At 30.4% G+C, this 19,244-nt stretch overlaps 1 protein-coding gene across 2 annotated transcripts in view; it reads left to right on the top strand.

Annotated features, from left to right (window-relative positions):
- Positions 1-19,244, top strand: part of LOC143046088 (protein FAM149B1-like) — an 83,235-nt gene that overhangs the window by 14,874 nt on the left and 49,117 nt on the right. The window contains exon 1 of one of the 2 annotated variants that reach the window (XM_076219073.1): positions 1,881-2,460. The exons of the other annotated variant lie outside the window; for it this stretch is intronic. Within the exon in view, the coding sequence (XP_076075188.1) occupies positions 2,330-2,460 (131 nt within the window). The 5' untranslated portion in view covers positions 1,881-2,329. Of the gene's footprint in view, positions 1-1,880; positions 2,461-19,244 lie in introns of those variants that run through there. 2 annotated transcript variants of the gene reach the window in all.

Below are 19,244 nucleotides of genomic sequence, written 5' to 3' on the forward strand. Positions count from 1 at the left end.
ACAGACATTACCATTAAAGTTACATATGATACAGACATTACCATTAAAGTTACATATGATACAGACATTACCATTAAAGTTACATATGATACAGACATTAGCATTAAAGTTACATATGATACAGACATTAGCATTAAAGTTACATATGATACAGACATTACCATGATAGTTACATATGTAACAGACATTAGCATTAACGTTACAAATGATACAGACATTACCATTAAAGTTGCATATGATACAGACATTACCATTAAAGTTACATATGATACAGACAGACATGATCTATGGTCGGGTTTTTGTCTCTTTGACGCATTCCCCATTTCCATTCTCAATTTTAATTTTATTACCATATAAGTGGCTTATTTACATGGATAATCTAAGATATTTAAAGCCTTTGGGATTGGCATTAATTTTAGCATCCATATTTTATGATATTGTGGTTTATTTTGCTTGTTGCTAATATGAGTAGGGATTGAACAATAATTTCCTATTGGATAAAGTTTTATGGCATCCTTGGGATACTATGGTATATTAAATCAGTCATAAGAAAAATGATTTTCTTCTCAGTAACTTGGTTTTACAAGTGTACATTAGAACTTTTGTTTGAAATTATGAAATTACACATAATCTGTTAAAATTGTGTTGAAAACCAATTACATCTATTTCATTAGAATTTGCAGAATGCTGCTCCCCCTATTACATGTTTTCTATTTCTGGCCGGGGTAAACTTAAGAATGAAAAATTTGTATTTAAGTAAGCTTCAGATATTCTTGTCACACTAGGGAAACACATTATACATGTCATCACCATACAGGGGCGGATGCAGGAATTTTCGAAAGGGGGGGTGCTAACCCAGGGCAAAGGGGGGGTGCAGGGGGTGCAAAACATATGTCCCGATACAAATGCATTGATCGGCAAAAATAAAGGGGGGGTGCGCACCCCCGGAACCCCCCCCCCCCTGGATCCGCCACTGCCATATATGACCCTGTCTCTAGGTATAATAGTATAAGTTGTCTTGAATTTGAAATCACTATACAGTAGTTCATTACTATACACATTAAAATGGTGACCTTCGGTTGTTTTCTGCCCTTTGATTGGGTTGTTGTCTCTTTGGCATATTCCCTGTCTTTATTCTCGGTTTTATGGTTATTTTCTACACAAATTGAAATGTTTTCAATGAAATAGTTGGACATACTTCTTAAATTTGAAAATCTTTCATAAATATATACATGTACATGTTGAGCATGTTAAGTGCTTCTGAAATCCAAAGCTTAGTTTTATCTGAAGTGGAAAATTGATGAAAAATATTAAAACTTTTTTTCAATAGGTAATCCTTTAGCTTTTATCAGTCAAACAAATACATTTACAAAAGATTAATGAAAAGGTAACTTATTAGAATAAAAAGAAAAACTTAATGATATGCCTTTTACACTTCAATTGAATTTTTAAAAATCTTATGTTAACAAACTTTTTGTAGAATTTATTGTCTAATTTATGTATGTAGAAAAATTGATAAGTTTCTTTACAACATTTTCAGTGAAATGAAAAGAAGTTAAACATCAAAGCGACTGGCTACTAACCAAACATTTCTATACATAGCTTTTCTTATGCAAAGAGATATAGTTTATAGCTGACACTTTTACTTTTATTTCACATTTTATTGGTTTATAAGTCAATATACAAAGTTATTGCACAGGAGAAGCAGCTCTCAATTGATTAACACTGTATCTTTAATACGGGAGTTTAGACCATATGAGGACGGGACTATATATTGCCATGTGACAATCAGATAGGATTTTTTCCAGTTAAATAGCTTAACATAGAGAGGTGCTGCCAGCCCTGACAGATCTATGTTTACCTGTGTGTTTACCTTTAAGGAGCCTTGGTTCCATTCAGTAGGAATTTGTTGAATTAATCAGGTAGAAAGAAGAACAATAGTTACCTATAACCTAAAGATTAGTGGCAATATTCTACAAATCATTTTACTAATACAACTTAAATTTATTTTTAAAAGTTTCAAATATGTATCTGTTTGGGGATAAATGTCAGTAACAGACTAGCGATATTTTATTAAAATTTCCTAGATAGTGGAATTTAAATCATGTCTTTCTCAGAGAACTGTATGTATTTTTGATTGGATTTTAATCATGTAGGAATAAATGCTGAAGTAAAATTGGATTGTATTGGAAGAACTAATTTGTGATGATAGTGAAATTTACATGTTTGAAAACTCTTCTGACGAGGTTGAGGATATATTTGAATTAATTTTCTCGATAACGAGAGAAACAATGAAAGTGATTGACAGGTAGTAAGGGACAATTTTGTCATGTTACATTTGGAAATAGTTGGATCTAACCCGAGGCCTTATGGGCAAGGCAGAATAGGATATACAGAACGTTCAGCCAGTGTCACTCCAACACCTCGTAGTAGGGCAACCCTACTACCCGTTACTCCAAGGTAAGGCCAAATATTTTCAACAACAAAAAATAAAAAAATATATTGCCATATTTTCTGTACAAGTTTCATAATAAGCCAAATGTAAAAAACGTATAAAAAAAAGTAAAAAAAACAAAGTTGCAATTTAAGAAAAATAATAAAAATATTTATAACCCTCCTAGAGTATGGGGTAAAGAAATTGTTAGACTCATAATTAACATGCAAAGCATATGTAATAATATATTTGTGTTACCAGAGTAAGGGAATATAGGAATTTTGACACTTAGTTGCTAAAAAACTATTTGAACATATATATATTTATTTACTTTTCCTAAATTCTGGAAAAGTTGAATTGTGTAAACTTATATCTGTAGAAAAACAAATTAACCCTTACATATCTTTAATGTCATAAATCTTATGTTTGAACCAGTAGGTAATAGTTGAACCTTTCAACCTAAATGTATATTTGTGTTAAAATAATTGAAACTAACCATTTCAGATATATGAGATATGTTTTGGATTGATATATATTTAACCAACTTCTTTATTCCATGGAAATTTTATTGTTGAGTGTATTTTGGACTATTTTACTAGCTTATAAGAGATTTTGTTCTTATTAAATTTCTAATAGATTATGTAAACAAATATTTTATGTAGTGCTATTTTTTTTTAAATAAATTATAACACATGCTAACATAAATACTTATGTGTTATCTTCTTTTGGAAAAAGAATATTCAAAAATATATTGCTCAATAAAAGATTTTACATTTATTTTTTAGTTAAGTAAAAAGTTGGCCTAGACTATAACAACCGTGTATATTTTATTTATTTATATATGTATTTAAGAAGAAGTTTGTTGTTACTACAAATCAGTCCCTTTCTCCAAGATTGTATAACCCGTATTATTACAGTATAGATCAGTCAACCTAGACCATGATTTATTCACTAGCTCTTTGTAACAAACCTTCAAATAGAAAAATCTCAAGCACAGATTAAAGTATTAATTTCTTTATCCCAACTAAATTTACCATTTGGATTATGAAAATATATACCTAAAGGTACTTAATAAATTACATAACAGTGTTTCATTATAGGGGTGGTTCAAGGTACTCACATAAAGTCGGTTTTGTTATGCAGAAAAAAATAACAAATTTTATAATGCAATTTGTAACCTTATTCCTGTTTAACATGAAAAATAAAAATACATCTCTTTGTAAATACTTGCAAAAACATGCAATTTGTGATTACAATCTTTAAACAATTTCAATTGCATAATTAAATTTTACAGAATACTGTTTTTCTATTTGTAAGAAAATGTGGAAAGTTGAAATACTTAAATACTTAATACATATATTTAGAATCCAATATAGAAAAGGGATAATTAAATACATAGTTGAAATAGCACTATAGTTCCTTAAATGGGCCCAAAAAAAAGAAAGAATACCAAAGGTAAATCTGATAGAAGTGATCTTCAATTCTGACAATATTTATTGCTACATGTACCTTTCATTCACAAAGCCTATCAGATATGCTTTAAAAGAGCTACAAAATACAGCTTCTTGTCATATGTACATCCATAAAAAAGGTGCTTTTTGTATTGCCTAATAAATGAAATGGAATGATAAGATCCTTCTTGAATTTGAGAAAAAAAATCTAAAATTTTAAATCTACAAAATAAAATCATCATCAGTATTTACTTTGTGTATTTTGTCTGACATATTTGCTGCAGGACTTCATCTCTCATTGAATGAAGAATTGCAAAAACTGTCCTTTTGGTTGATTTTTATCTAATCATTAATATTTAGATATGAACCACAGTCTTAACCAAAAAGATATTTCGATATTTTGATACAATGTCTTATCCAAAAAGGTTGATGTAGGTAAACAAATTGTTGATAAGGTTCGTATTTAATTCAGCAAAAACCAGGTATAAAATTGTTCTTCTAGGTCAAATAAGTCGACTTACATATGTAAATGATATCCTAGTGACAACCCAAATGTTGTTTCTGCATTGAAGTGGCCAGATGATATTAATTTGTCTTTTATCAATACAATGAACATCATTTTGAATGGATTGAAGAGGTTAAGTTTTGCAATTTCTAGGACCACATAATGGCTTTTAGATCTCCATGTTTAGGTGAGAAGGCAATAATGTAAAAAAATTTCTATTCATTCCACATAAGAGAAACTCTTCAAGAAAATCCTTCATGACTCTTGCTCATCGGCAACACAAACAATCATTTTATCTGTCTGTTGATTGTGTTTGTTCTAACAGTTTGTCAGTCTGGTGCTACTCAGTAGGCTAGTAGTGTCAATTTGAAGTTTATGAATTAATAAAAATCTTGAATAATAAACATTCAATCATGATTCTGCAGTGTTTGGTATCATTGAGTCTGTTACACAAATTTAACCCTCTCTGGTGTTAAGTCTGATGAAGTCCTTGTAACACTGACATTTACCTGCCATTAAACTATGATGGAACTCTGACTTGGAAATCATTACCAATCAAAATACTGTATGTGTTTCATTGAGTGAAATAAAGTTTACTCAATCTGGATCTTGTCAAGTCTTTATAATGCTTACTAGTATTTAGGTATTGTGTTCAATGGATCGGTTTGCTGAGTCTTGTCAAGTCTTTATAACGCTTACTAGTATTTAGGTATTGTGTTCAATGGATCGGTTTGCTGAGTCTTGTCAAGTCTTCATAACGCTTACTAGTATTTAGGTATTGTGTTCAATGGATCTGTTTGCTGAGTCTTGTCAAGTCTTTATAACGCTTACTAGTATTTAGGTATTGTGTTCAATGGATCGGTTTCCTGAGTCTTGTCAAGTCTTTATAACGCTTACTAGTATTTAGGTATTGTGTTCAATGGATCGGTTTGCTGAGTCTTGTCAAGTCTTTATAACGCTTACTAGTATTTAGGTATTGTGTTCAATGGATCGGTTTCCTGAGTCTTGTCAAGTCTTTAAACGCTTACTAGTATTTAGGTATTGTGTTCAATGGATCTTACATACTTTATGCAGTTGTCCAGTCTTATCAAATCTGTACATTAACTCTGATTACTTAGTCTTGTTTTCATTGAGTCTGTTTATTTATTTATTTATTGAGTCACTTTTCATGTATTTTGTCTTACAAACATTTCCTTTCTCTCCTGTCTATATGGACTAATAATTGCTTATTTCAAAAGAGGGGCCAAAGATACCAATGGAACTTTCAAACTCATAATTCAACAACTAGTAATTCAGTTTGACAGTTTGTTGGGTTACTTTGAATTTATCTTACAAACATTTAAGACTTTTATTGAATCCCCTTTCTAAAGTTTACTTGGTTTAAACTTTAACATTAATGGGTTTGAATTTTAAAACAGAACAAAGTCCTGGCATTGATGTAGAAAATGCATGATTTAAAACAGAACAAAGTCCTGCATTGATGTAGAAAATGTATGATGTCTTGCATTAATAATGTTTTTTCTCAAACATTGATAAATTATTATATAACAAATTCTTTGCTACTGTTTCCTATCAAATCTACAGTTGACATTTACGTTTTTAGCTTTAATTTCACCCATAAAGAGTTTTATATCAAAGTAAGCAGTTTTATTAAAGTTCTAATACTCAAAATGATCAGTTGTTACCGTATCATTATGATCAAAAGTACCATCATGGCATCAACTTGAAAAAAAGTTATAGAGGTCAAAGTATTCTCTTTTCTAGCTTTCTAGTATAGAAATTAGCATTCTGTGCGAATTATATTTTACGAATATTATGCCATGTAATGCCATGATGTGAATTATATACAGGAAAGGCCTTCTCAGGAGTTCACATAATTTATTATTTGAACTTTAATCATTCTTCAGCTCTATACCTATAATGGTTTTTCCTTTACAAATTGAGACTTGGATGGAGAGTTGTCTCATTGGCACTCATACCACATCTTCTAATTTATATCTATCTATATGATTTTTTTTCCTCTTCTGTAAAACATAGAAATGGGAAACAGTTGTGGAATTGTCACTTAAGACCTGAACAATTTTGGACTGCAACAATTTTACAATTACTGTACTGTTTCCTTATTGATAGTTGTAACAATTAACAGTTGTTTATATGTATGGCATAGTTGTTAAGACAGAGAAATTAAAAACTTGACATGTGTTATTTCCTCTTGTTTATTGGTTAGAACTGGTTTGGTTACCATCTAAATGTTATTTTTTATGTTATAGTTTATAAAACCAGTTTTGTTGCCTTCTCATTGATGTATATTGTGCCTTTCCTTTTATTTCTATATCAAAGAAGGGTTACATGTCTGATACATTTTAACTCCGACTGATATTCGAGCTATCATTCAATGTTCGTGTCTCTTTCTTGCATTAATCAAATGTAATAATTTGATTTCTTTCTGATACATTATAAAATGGCTTTCTTACAGTCAAAACGATCATCCATGCATTGATCTTCTGCAATGGTGCACATAAAAACTAAATTACGTAATGAAAGTTGAAAGAGCTTCTATGTTAATGCGTTATTTGTTAATTATTGATGGAGTAATAGCTGGCACCACACAAATGATGTAATTATTGGAATAAATTCATCAAAGTATTGAACCAAAACTATAATTTATAGCACAAAAATAAATATATACATTATCAAATTCTAAAGATTTATGGACAGAACTTGAGAATAATTGATATTTTAAAGTCTCATAAAATTATCGATATATGTTTACATTAAATACAGGTACAGTTAAAATATATGTGAAATAATTTATAACTTGAAGTTTCTCATGAACTTAACTTTAAGAAAAAAAGTTGTTAAAAAGTCACAATGACTTGGTGAGAATTTATAAACAGACACCTGCTTTTATTTCTACATAGAAGAAATATGAATTTACATGGAGGCAGAATTTTTTGTTGTTTTTTTTTAAAAAAGAAGTAAAAGAAAACCTGTTGATTTGTAATACATTCTAGAAAAAAAAATTTTACCAAAGAGATGTCTCATAGTATAACATTAGTAATATGATCAATGTTTGAAGATAAAAGTGGGGAATACATTTTGGAAATTTGTCATAATTTTTTTTTAAAATTAAATACTGTAATGTATGACCAGTACGATACAGTGGTCAATTAAAACCTCTATAAATCAACAATCAAGGAGTTATGTCAACATATTCTTATTGTTTGTCTGTCAGTGAACATTTACAATACCATAAAATGAACTGGCCATTTACCACCAAATCACAACTAAAAAGGATTTGGGCTGTGTATTGAGCTATATATCTTTTTATGATAAATTTGATTGATTGTTGATTTAGGTTGGATGAATTTCAATGCTATCTCTATATGTCAAAAACAGACATATATCAAAATATGTAGCTGAATCAACAAGTTAGTTCAATAAGAAAAAAATTGGTGTTCTCTCATGGTGGGAAGGTCATAGCAGATCTATAACAACCATACAATTTACTTCTTTACAAATTAAATCTTCATTTTAAATAGTTCCTTCATATTTTATTATAAAGGTATTAAATGTTAAAATTTGGTCTTTAGTCTAAATAAAAACACTTGTTTTGGAAGTCAAGATATTGAGGTCTTTAACTTATTTACATTTTATTTTTTTTGTGTTCTAATACCTCTTCCATTTTATATTGAAATCATTCAAACCTGATAACAGCACTTGTCTTGACAGTCAAGATATGAATGTTTGACCTATATTATGGCAAAGTACATGTACATTTTGTACTCTGACTAATCCTACAGTATTACAAGTACTTTTATGTTAGGAAAACAAATACTTATAGAAAAGGGAAAACAGATGAAAAAGGTCACATGAAACTATGCAAAATTGTTCATACATGTAGGTAACTAGAAACTGTAAACATGCAACTCAGCCATACCAAATAAGGAATATGTTTTATTTGTTATGAAGACAACACTACTGATATCAAAGTTAACAGTGTCATCTTTTCCCCTAGAGCTACCAAGCTCTCTTATTGGTTGTCAATTTAATTTTGAATACTGGTAGTTTTATTGGGATAGTTGTGAATAGACTTGATAAAAACAGTTCTGAGTTTTACTTAAACATTAAATGAATGGTTGGAACATTCAGTCTATATAACCTTTCTGATGCTATGATTAAATTCAATATCGGCTGTTATTTGCTATTTTCTGCAGAATAAAATGAGAATACAGGAAACTCATTTCCTAAAAACGTAGTTATTACAAGGACGCTTCGTGTAGTAGGATAGTGCAGTGTATATGAGTCAGAAATAGCTTCTGAATGTTTTATTGTTTTATTTTAGAATTTATTAAATATGATTACCATTGAATTCTGTGTATAAAATTAAATGTATAAACCATTAAAATGACCTTACTGATGAAAATAGTAAGCACTAGTACATAACTACATAAATTTCCCTCCATCCAGCTTGTATAATCAATGCAAAGGAAGGTTTAATATAAACCACATTTTCCTTCCTACATAAATTTCCCTCCATCCAGCTTGTATAATCAATGCAAAGGAAGGTTTAATATAAACCACTTTTTCCTTCAATTTCTTTCTTTGTAAAAGGTTGATTTAATTTAAATTCTCAGCATGCTATAGATGTTCAGCAATATTATTAATCTTTATGATTTTACATTACTTTTTACTTAGTTCAATGACTTAAAATGTATGATACTATATATATAACTTGGGCAAAGCATTTAATACTATTTGATAGAAATGTCTAAAGGTATACTGTTTATGGATTTTTTACTTGAAAGCATATTTTTTGTTGTCAAAACAGCATGAAATTTGCCAGAAAATGAAAATCTGGCAATGCCAATGGTTCAGATTGTGTTGATTTTTTTTACACCTGATACATTAGAAAGTGCTAATGTGTAATTTTATTTGACTGTTGTTTGCCTGGTTTTATAATGAGCATAACTGTATTTAATTTTTGTTTTTTGATGATGTGGGTCACTTTGTATAATTACTTAGACTGTTTATTGCTAAGTGATAAAGTGCTTTATATTGTATTATAATAACCTTCGACTGTTGTCTGGTGGTATAGAGCTTCATATTGTGTAATAACCTTTGACTTTTGTCTGATGGTTAAATAGAGCTTCATACTGTATAATTTTGTTTATTGATGGTGGTGTGCTTTATGTTGTATATTGTCCTTTGACTTTACTGGTGGTGTTGTGATTCATATTGTATAATGTCCTTTGACTGTTTACTGGTTGTGTTGTGATTGATATTGTATAATGTCCTTTGACTTTACTGGTGGTGTTGTGATTCATATTGTAAAATGTCCTTTGACTGTTTACTGGTTGTGTTGTGATTCATATTGTATAATGTCCTTTGACTTTACTGGTGGTGTTGTGATTCATATTGTATAATGTCCTTTGACGGTTTACTGTTTGTGTTGTGATTCATATTGTATAATGTCCTTTGATTTACTGGTGGTGTTGTGATTCATATTGTATAATGTCCTTTGACTGTTTACTAGTGGTGTTGTGATTCATATTGTATAATGTCCTTTGACTGTTTACTGGTGGTGTTGTGATTCATATTGTATAATGTTTACTGGTGGTGTTGTGATTCATATTGTATAATATCCTTTCTTTGATTGTTTATTAATGGTGTTGTGCATCATACTGGATAATGTCCTCTGACTGTTTCCTGGCGGGGTGCTTTATATTGTATGTTTTTTGACTGCTTACTTGTATTGTGCTTCATATTGTATAATGTCTGATTGTGTACTGGTGGCTGTGTGCTTCATATTGTATAATGTCTTTTGACTGTTTACATGTGTTGTGTGATTCATATTGTATAATGTCCTTTGACTGTTTACTGGTGGCCGTGTGCTTCATATTGTATAATGCCCTTTTACTGTTTACTGGTGGTGTGCTTCCTACTGTAGAATATCCTTTGACTGTTTACTAGTGATATTGTGCTTCATATTGTATAATGTTCTTTGACTGTTTACTTGTATTCCTATTGGAATTTTGAAAACAAGGATGTATACTTGTATTGTGCTTCATATTGTATAATGTCCTTTGACTGTTTATATGTGCTGTGTGCTTCATATTGTATAATGCCCTTTGACTGTTTACTGGTGGTGTTTTGATTCAAATTGTATAATGTCCTTTGACTGCTTACTTGTATTGTGCTTCATATTGTATAATGTCCTTTGACTGTTTATATGTGCTGTGTGCTTCATATTGTATAATGCCTTTTGACTGATTACTGGTGGTGTTGTGATTCAAATTGCATAATGTTCTTTGACTGTTTACTGGTGGTATTGTGCTTCATATTGTATAATGCCCTTTGACTGTTTACTAGTGGTATGCTTCATATTGTATAATGTCCTTTGACTGTTTACTGGTGGTTTGCTTCATATTGTATAATGTTCTTTGACTGTTAATTGGTGGTGTTGTGCTCCATATTGTATAATGTCCTTGGACTGTTTACTGGTGGTGTTGTGATTCATATTGTATAATGTCCTTTGACTGTTTACTGGTGGTTTGCTTCATATTGTATAATGTTCTTTGACTGTTAATTGGTGGTGTTGTGCTCCATATTGTATAATGTCCTATGACTGTTTACTGGTGGTGTTTGTGCTTTTTATTGCTTAATGCCCTTTGACTGTTTACTTGTGTTGTGATTCAAATTGTATAATTTCTATAAACTGTTGACTGGTGTCAGACATTACATGTACATTGTACATTAAATCTGTATTATTTCCTTCAAATATTGACTGTTGGAATAGTGTCTCATGTTTTGGGGAATTGCCCTTGGTGGAATGTTGTGTGACATGCAGTACTTCAAGTATTTTCATTGAAGGTTAATTTTATAACTATTCATTGAGATTGAAGGAAATGTTCTGGATTTTTAGTTTTTGTCTCATTTGATTACATTGAAATATGGAATTCTCACAGAAATGTATCTATTTCTTTAAAAAAAAAACAAGACATGCATAAATTACTATTGTTTGTTATTTGATACTAAACATGAAATATAGGGATTATAAAATTGAGGTCTATCCAAATCCCATGAAAAGTCATATGGGTCAGTATAAAAATATGAAGTGGTAAACTCTACTTTGTGAAACATGGGATTTAATAACTTTGATTTCAATATTTATGATAGCTACATTTTAGGCTATATTAAAAACAAGTCTAAAAGTTTCTTGTTCCATAGATTTGGTTAGGTAGTTGTCTTGTCTTAAGGTCGCAGATCAATACCTGTAAAATAAATCCTATAGATAAATATGATATCCTTTATCAATAATTCAGAACTGTACGATTTGCTGTAAGGATTAAATTACAAACATTCAGCTTAAGTTTTTCATAAAAACAAATGTCTTCTTTTTTAGTATGTTTATTTTAGTAATTCTAGGTAGCAATAAGGTCATGTTATTGAAGACGTGTTTCTTCACAATTCATGCTGAAATTTAAACATGAAAGTTTTAAAATAACAAATAACAGTTAAAATGTTAAAATGTTTAGGACCTTTAAAAGTTCAATATTGTTGGTAGAACTGATGTTAACCTTTAGAATAAATGGAAATTCAATGTTTTTATCATTTCTGCTATTAAATCCATTGATATTTTAGAAAAGGCAAAAAAATATCCTCAGTAAACACAATGCAATGCTTTGAAATTGTGTTTTTTCTTTTCTTCTGGTAACTTATAATTATCTTAGTGATGCCGTGAAATAATTTATAAGATTATTTCACTCAAACATGTATTGGTAATTCATGTCTGGAAGAAACATTATACTGTACATCATTTATTTTGTTGTTGTTTTATTATGAACTGCAAATGTCTATCTTAACATACATTATACCGTTACATATATACTAATACAAAACCAGAAAGGTTCTTACTGAATGTACATATAAAATGTATTTTCATGTATATTGTCTGCTATCTGCTCACTATAGATAGTATTTTTGTATATTCTCTCCTTTTGGTACACTGCACATTGTACTTGTATGTGAATTGTCCAGTAGCAGATCCAGGGAAGGGAGGGGTGGGGGGGGGGGGGGGGGGAGTGTAGGGGTGTTTCCGGCATTGGGACCCCTCTGTTTTTGGTGATCAATGCATTTGTGTGGGACATATAGTTGGAACCTCCCCCTTTATCCTGGGTTAAGTACCCCCTTTTATAAATGGCTGAATCCGCCCCTGTTGTTTTCATGCTGTACACTTCAGATTGTACTTGTATGAGTATTGTTCTCTTGCTGTACACTAGATTTATCTACATATAGCAGGGGTCTTGTTAAGACGCGTATTTCATTATAGTATGACAGAAAATTAAATGCATCCTGGACTCATCAATATCTTTTGGGACTCACCATTTCTAAAAGTGATGAGTTCCAGGACTCACCATGAAAAATTCCTAGTGAAAACCCTGATATAGTACTTTTATGTGTATTGTTCTCTTGCTATGCACCAGCTGCTATACACTACATATTGTACTTTACTACATATAGTACTTTTAGGTGTATTGTTCTCTTACTGTAACTACATATAGTACTTTGATGTGTATTGTTCTCTTGCTGTATACTACATATAGTACTTTTTATACGACCGCAAAAATTGAAAAATGTTTGGTCGTATATTGGTATCACGTTGGCGTTGTCACCATCGTCGTCTATGACCATAAAAGGAAGGTTGGGATTGATTTTGGGAGTTTTCGTTCCATCTGTTAAGGAATTAGGGGCCAAAAAAGGGCCCAAATAAGCATTATTCTTGGTTTTCGCACTATAACTTCAGTATAAGTAAATAGAAATCTATGAAATTTTGACACAAGGTTTATGACCACAAAAAGAAGGTTGGGATTGATTTCGGGAGTTTTGGTTCCATCTGTTAAGGAATTGGGGGGTAAAAAAGGGCCCAAATAAGCATTATTTTTGGTTTTCGCACAATAACTTTAGTAGAAGTATATAGAAATCAATGAAATTTTAACACAAGGTTTATGAACACAAAAGGAAGGTTGGGATTGATTTTGGTAGTTGAAATCCTGTTTTAAATTGGTCTTCATGAAGTCTAAAGGGTCCAAAATTAAACTAAGTTTGATTTTAACAAAAAATGAAATCTTGGACTTCTTTGATATGCTGAATGTACTTAGATTTTTGATTATGGGCCCAGTTTTCAAGTTGGTCCAAATCAGGATCCAAAATTATTATAATAAGTATTGTGCAATAGCAAAAAATTTTCAATTGCACAGTATTCAGCAATAGCAAGAAATCTTCAATTGCATCTGGTTTGTGTATTGTTCTCTTGCTGTAACTACATATAGTACTTTGATGTGTATTGTTCTCTTGCTGTAACTACATATAGTACTTTGATGTGTATTGTTCTCTTGCTGTAACTACATATAGTACTTTGATGTGTATTGTTCTCTTGCTGTAACTACATATAGTACTTTGATGTGTATTGTTCTCTTGCTGTACACTACATATAGTACTTTGATGTGTATTGTTCTCTTGCTGTAACTACATATAGTACTTTGATGTGTATTGTTCTCTTGCTGTATACTACATATAGTACTTTGATGTGTATTGTTCTCTTGCTGTACACTACATATAGTACTTTGATGTGTATTGTTCTCTTGCTGTAACTACATATAGTACTTTGATGTGTATTGTTCTCTTGCTGTACACTAAATATAGTACTTTTTTGTGTATTGTTCTCTTGCTGTACACTACATATAGTACTTTTATGTGTATTGTTCTCTTGCTGTAACTACATATAGTACTTTTATGTGTGTTGTTCTCTTACTGTACTCTTAACTTTAAAATATTACTTTCTTCATATCTTTCACCACCTTCTTTCATTGCAGATGATTAGTCTTACTTAAAAAAAAAAAGTCTTCTTGAAGAATGCAATGAACATCATCATCATCTTACCATAGGGAATAGATTAATGGTTTCATGTACTACAAATCTTAGGTTAAATGCTGTTCAAGTAGGGAATGCATTCACACCATGCTGATATTATGTGCACTATACATGTATGTAGAAGCAAACATTCATTAAAAAAGGCTCAGTTTTTGTGTGGTCAGCATTACCTTTTGTTTGTCTACTATTTTCTTATGTAACAGCTACTGTTGAGTAGACTGAACATTATAAATCTTAATGACAAAATAATCTGAAGTAGGATTAAAAGTAGCTGACAGAATCGTGTTGTACCGGGATATTAGTGAGTGTCAGTTTGAATGGCATCTTAATGTACAACCAAATAAACCATACATGTAAACTCAACGTTCCCTTTCATGTCTTACATAATTTGAAGTTTACTTTATTGATTTTCATTTAATAGGTGGTTTACTTGTAAGGTATAATGGGCTTTGTCAACCGTCAATTGTGATGTTAGAGATAATTAGAACAATTTGGGCATAGTTTTTGTTGATAAGATGTTTATCCAAGGGTCTACCTACTTGGTTGTTAGTATGTAAAGTGGCTATCTGTGGTCCCTGCTTGTTAGTTTTACCTTTACTTATATTCTTTTCTAGCTGACTTTACAATGATCTTTTTTTTATTTTTAAATTTCTTTTGATATATGTAGAGGATCCATTTAGACATAAACAAGACATAATTAAAGTTATATTAAGAAGTCAATTTCTCAAAAAATGGCTGTTTTACAATAATCTTTTAAAATAACGTATGCCTATGTTCACTGATATATGAAATGTTTCTTTCTGAAGCAACATCATTAACAGCAGGTTCTGTCTCCACTGCATGAGTTGTGATGATGCACTTCCACTGAGTCTGACAATATAGATTGCTATATACCTTTCTCTTAACCCCCCACTTTCCCCACTCTCATCCTAACAAACCACATAAGAGTTTCTGTCTCTAGTGTGTTCTTGAGATGAGGAACAGTAAAAGAGCATTTGCTTTGATTATGGTTGTGTTAATCGTGTGTAGGGTTTTGATGCCAATACATATCCATTTTCAGTAAGAAATTGATCTGATTGACAGGCATTTATTCAGTGTAAAACACACTGATTTTATTGGCACTTGTTCTGTCATTGTTTGTCATCAAGAAGTGCAGATTGTGCAATAGAAAACAAAAGATCTGTAAACTAATTCACTTAAACAAAAGTGATTGTTTTGTTCAATTTCCTTAAAGAAATTCAATTTTCCCAGAGATAAAATTGACACTTTAATGGTATCAGTGCTGCACTCAATTTTTCAATGCATGTTGTTGTATAAACGATATTATGTCATGTAGATTGCATTGAAAATAAATATTGTACACTTTGACACTACATTTGTCCTTCAGTTGTCAATTCTCAACACCTCTGCATGGAATATACAGATTATACTGTCTTTTCTCTCTGAACCATTTAAGAAAACTACAAAGACTGCAATTTAAAGTTTGATTTGAACATTTTTCTCTGTATTTGAGTGAATATTGATTTGTAATTGTATATTAACTTTTGAGTAGGAAGAGAAGACCTTCTGCTTGTTTATTTGGTCTTTACTCAACTGTATGATGGATGGTGGGTTTTTTATTCCGATGTAGTGCAGAGAATTAACAAGGGACAACCTGTTCTCAGTTGGGCCTTTGATATAATTGAACATAGGTTTTTCCCTCATTTTTGTGATCATATAAACACTGATATAAATATATATTTTTATTTCTGTCATAATGGATGCTGCTTATGGTATATGACCAAACACTGAATATTTTGATTATATTATTAACTCATGTTATCCACGTTTGAGGTGTTTTGTACGATTTTTTTTTTTAAATTACAATATCTATTATTTATATTGTATGTGATACTCGTTGTACTGATTTAGGGGTGTTAGGTTTTTTTTTAATTGAAAATAGTTTTTGTTGTTGTTGAGTTATTATGACTCTGTTACTTATGTTGAAATGAATTGAGTTGTTTGAATCTTTGAGAAAGGTTTGTAAACAGAGTCAAACTGGGGGTTTCAAGTAAAACCAACAACCAAAGTGTACAAAATCAGAACTGTCAAAAGAAAACAATTATTGTCAAATAATCACAAGAGTGTAATAATAACATATATAATCAAATTCAGAATTAATTTATCAAATTCACATCTTTATAAATGGCTGACATTAGTACCCTGACTGAGTAGTAGGATAAAATATCAAATTTATTGATTCATTTTTTATCCTATAACTACTTGTCATTTGAAAAGAATTGCAAATATTTATTTTAATTGGCAGTAATGTCTAATTAAAAGATAAAAATGATGACTTGATACAACACAAATTTAAATGTGACGTTGTTTGGTTACTGTGTCACAACATTACGCTGATAGTTTAAAAATAGTAAATGGTATAGGCCCTCATTGTATATTGTATTGATGACAGTTTAATATGAAGTAATAGAAAGTATTGATCCTGTATTATACAAGGTACAAATCAATATATTTGTTAATTATTTGTACAGGAGCGCTGTTTGTACTTCTCAGACCTACTTACTTAGTTTCAACAAAAGCTCCATATTTTGTTTGTCAATTTTTTAAATGGATTGTTGACTTGATATCACTTCATTATCTTTTCTCCCAGAAAGCTTTGTTGTTGGTAATCGTAACGATTTAGTTGTAATGAAAATATGGTCCGGTTTTCTCTATTTAATGATTCTTCAGGTTATATTTATAAAAGCAATGCTTTTGTGTTTTTAAATGATTTGAATGCATTAACAGCTTTGATCCCAATTGATATCTATCTGTACAGAAGCTTGTACACATTGACACCATAGTGTGGAATCTCACTGGGAGCCATTCATAGCTAAATCTTCATAGTGTTTCAAAATCATGAAATAACCTAGTGTGGTGCATAAGTCCAGAATATCTATTGGAAATTGTCAGTGTCTTTCTTAATTCTGTGCTGATTGACATAAAGAGCAATGTATAGGGTGTGGTGATTGAATTAAAGTATTAGGCAAGCGTGGAAAGGAGTTTAGCATTTTCTTTATTTGAACATTCAGTATAAATCTAGCCTTAGAAAACTATTAGTCAATTTAGTGTAGTTTTTTTTGTAATAAGATTGTGAATGTGTTTACAACTGAATAAATGTATAATATTGGATTTTGTTTTTAATGTTCATGTTGCAGAAGTTTTATTGTGCATACTACACTGTATAAATTCTGAGATAGGGCCATTCTGATTGTGCCATACATCAATACATGACTTCTGTACTGGGAAGATATTTTCTGGGTCTATGATCAAAGATCCTTTTTTCCTTTACCTTTTTATTTATCTTGTTATAGATTGTAAAGTCATGATGATTCGTTGGATTTCTAATTGAAATTGTCTCTAATTATATTTATATGTATGGCGTAGTCTAATTAGGCTTTGGTTCTTACAAATCTATATTAGATTAGTTTTTGCATGAGAGATGATTTGCATGTTACTGTCATTGCTATCTTCTCAGAAGCCTTATTTGGTATCAATTTGTTACAATGACTTGCACATTATTCCATTTGGATCTGTATCTAAATGTTACAAACATAATGAATTCTGGGTAATTATTTCAACTCATGTAAGAACTGTTGTGTAACAGAATAAAGATCAAAGAATGATTTTTTTGTGTGTAAATTAGATACCACAGAAATTATTGTTTTAAATATTTATGATTTGAACAAAAGCATACCAATTATAAATGAATTTTAGTTCTGAATTTAACTTTAATAGAGTATACATTCAAAAGAATAATTAATTATTAAAAATCCAACACATTATCAGTTCTAGATATTACAAGTCTTTAATTTTTTGTTATTGGAAGTTTGCTGCCTCGCCATATCCTTTAATTGACATCAGTGGAGTTATCAGGGTGTTACAAATATAGACATACAAAATTATGCTCCCAGAATACCCTGTGCAATTCATCAGAATTTATAATTATGGCTCATCATTGAATGATAACCATTAAATGTATTTAAATGTATATATAATAAAGATTTATATCCTGGTTCTCATTTAAGAATTTATCAACATGGAGATCTTGTAGGAATGTACATAAAGACTTTAACGAGTCTAAAAAACTGGATGTATTTTTATGTATCAGTGAGAGAAAGAATAAGAAACCCATAACCATCAGAATTAATAATGACATCTCTAAATAAATTCTTGAGAACTCATCCACAAGCACTTGCCACTACTCATCCTTTTCTCTTTGAAAAAATAATTTTATTTGATTCATGCAACTGAACCGTTCTAAAAGGATGAACCTTGTTTTAAAAGTCTTTTGTGAACGCACAAATAGTTGAGCATCAAGGATATACATATTATAAATATCTTTATTCATATAAATTACGAGTATACCATAAGGTTAGAAATAATGATTTAATATCATTTTGTTTGTCAATAATGTATGTTTACTTGGATTTATTTTAGTGGATACAAATTTTTGTAAAAGAGGAAACTTGGCTTAGTGGTTTGACATAATTATGTTTCTATTTAAAGGGGCATTAGCTGACAAATTCATGGCCACCAAATTGACTGATACTTTCAAATTTGAATCTTGAACAAATTACAACATAAGAACAATATAATAGTCAAAAGTAGGAATCAATAATCAATGCATGTACTTATAAAAAGTATCAACATTTTAAAACTGACAGCTTATGATAATACTCATTTATAAAAAAAAAAAGATACAAATTTTTATATCTTTCATATAGGATTTAGAATTTGTTTGTCTTTTTAAAAAAATAATTATGACTTGTGTAGACATAGCTACAAGGCTCTGTGTTGAAGATTGACTTTGACCTATAATGGTTTACTTTTTACACATTGTGATTTGTATGGAGGTATGATTGGCTCTCATGCCACATCT

Source organism: Mytilus galloprovincialis, chromosome 9, assembly GCF_965363235.1.
Source record: "Mytilus galloprovincialis chromosome 9, xbMytGall1.hap1.1, whole genome shotgun sequence".
NCBI lineage: Eukaryota > Metazoa > Mollusca > Bivalvia > Mytilida > Mytilidae > Mytilus > Mytilus galloprovincialis.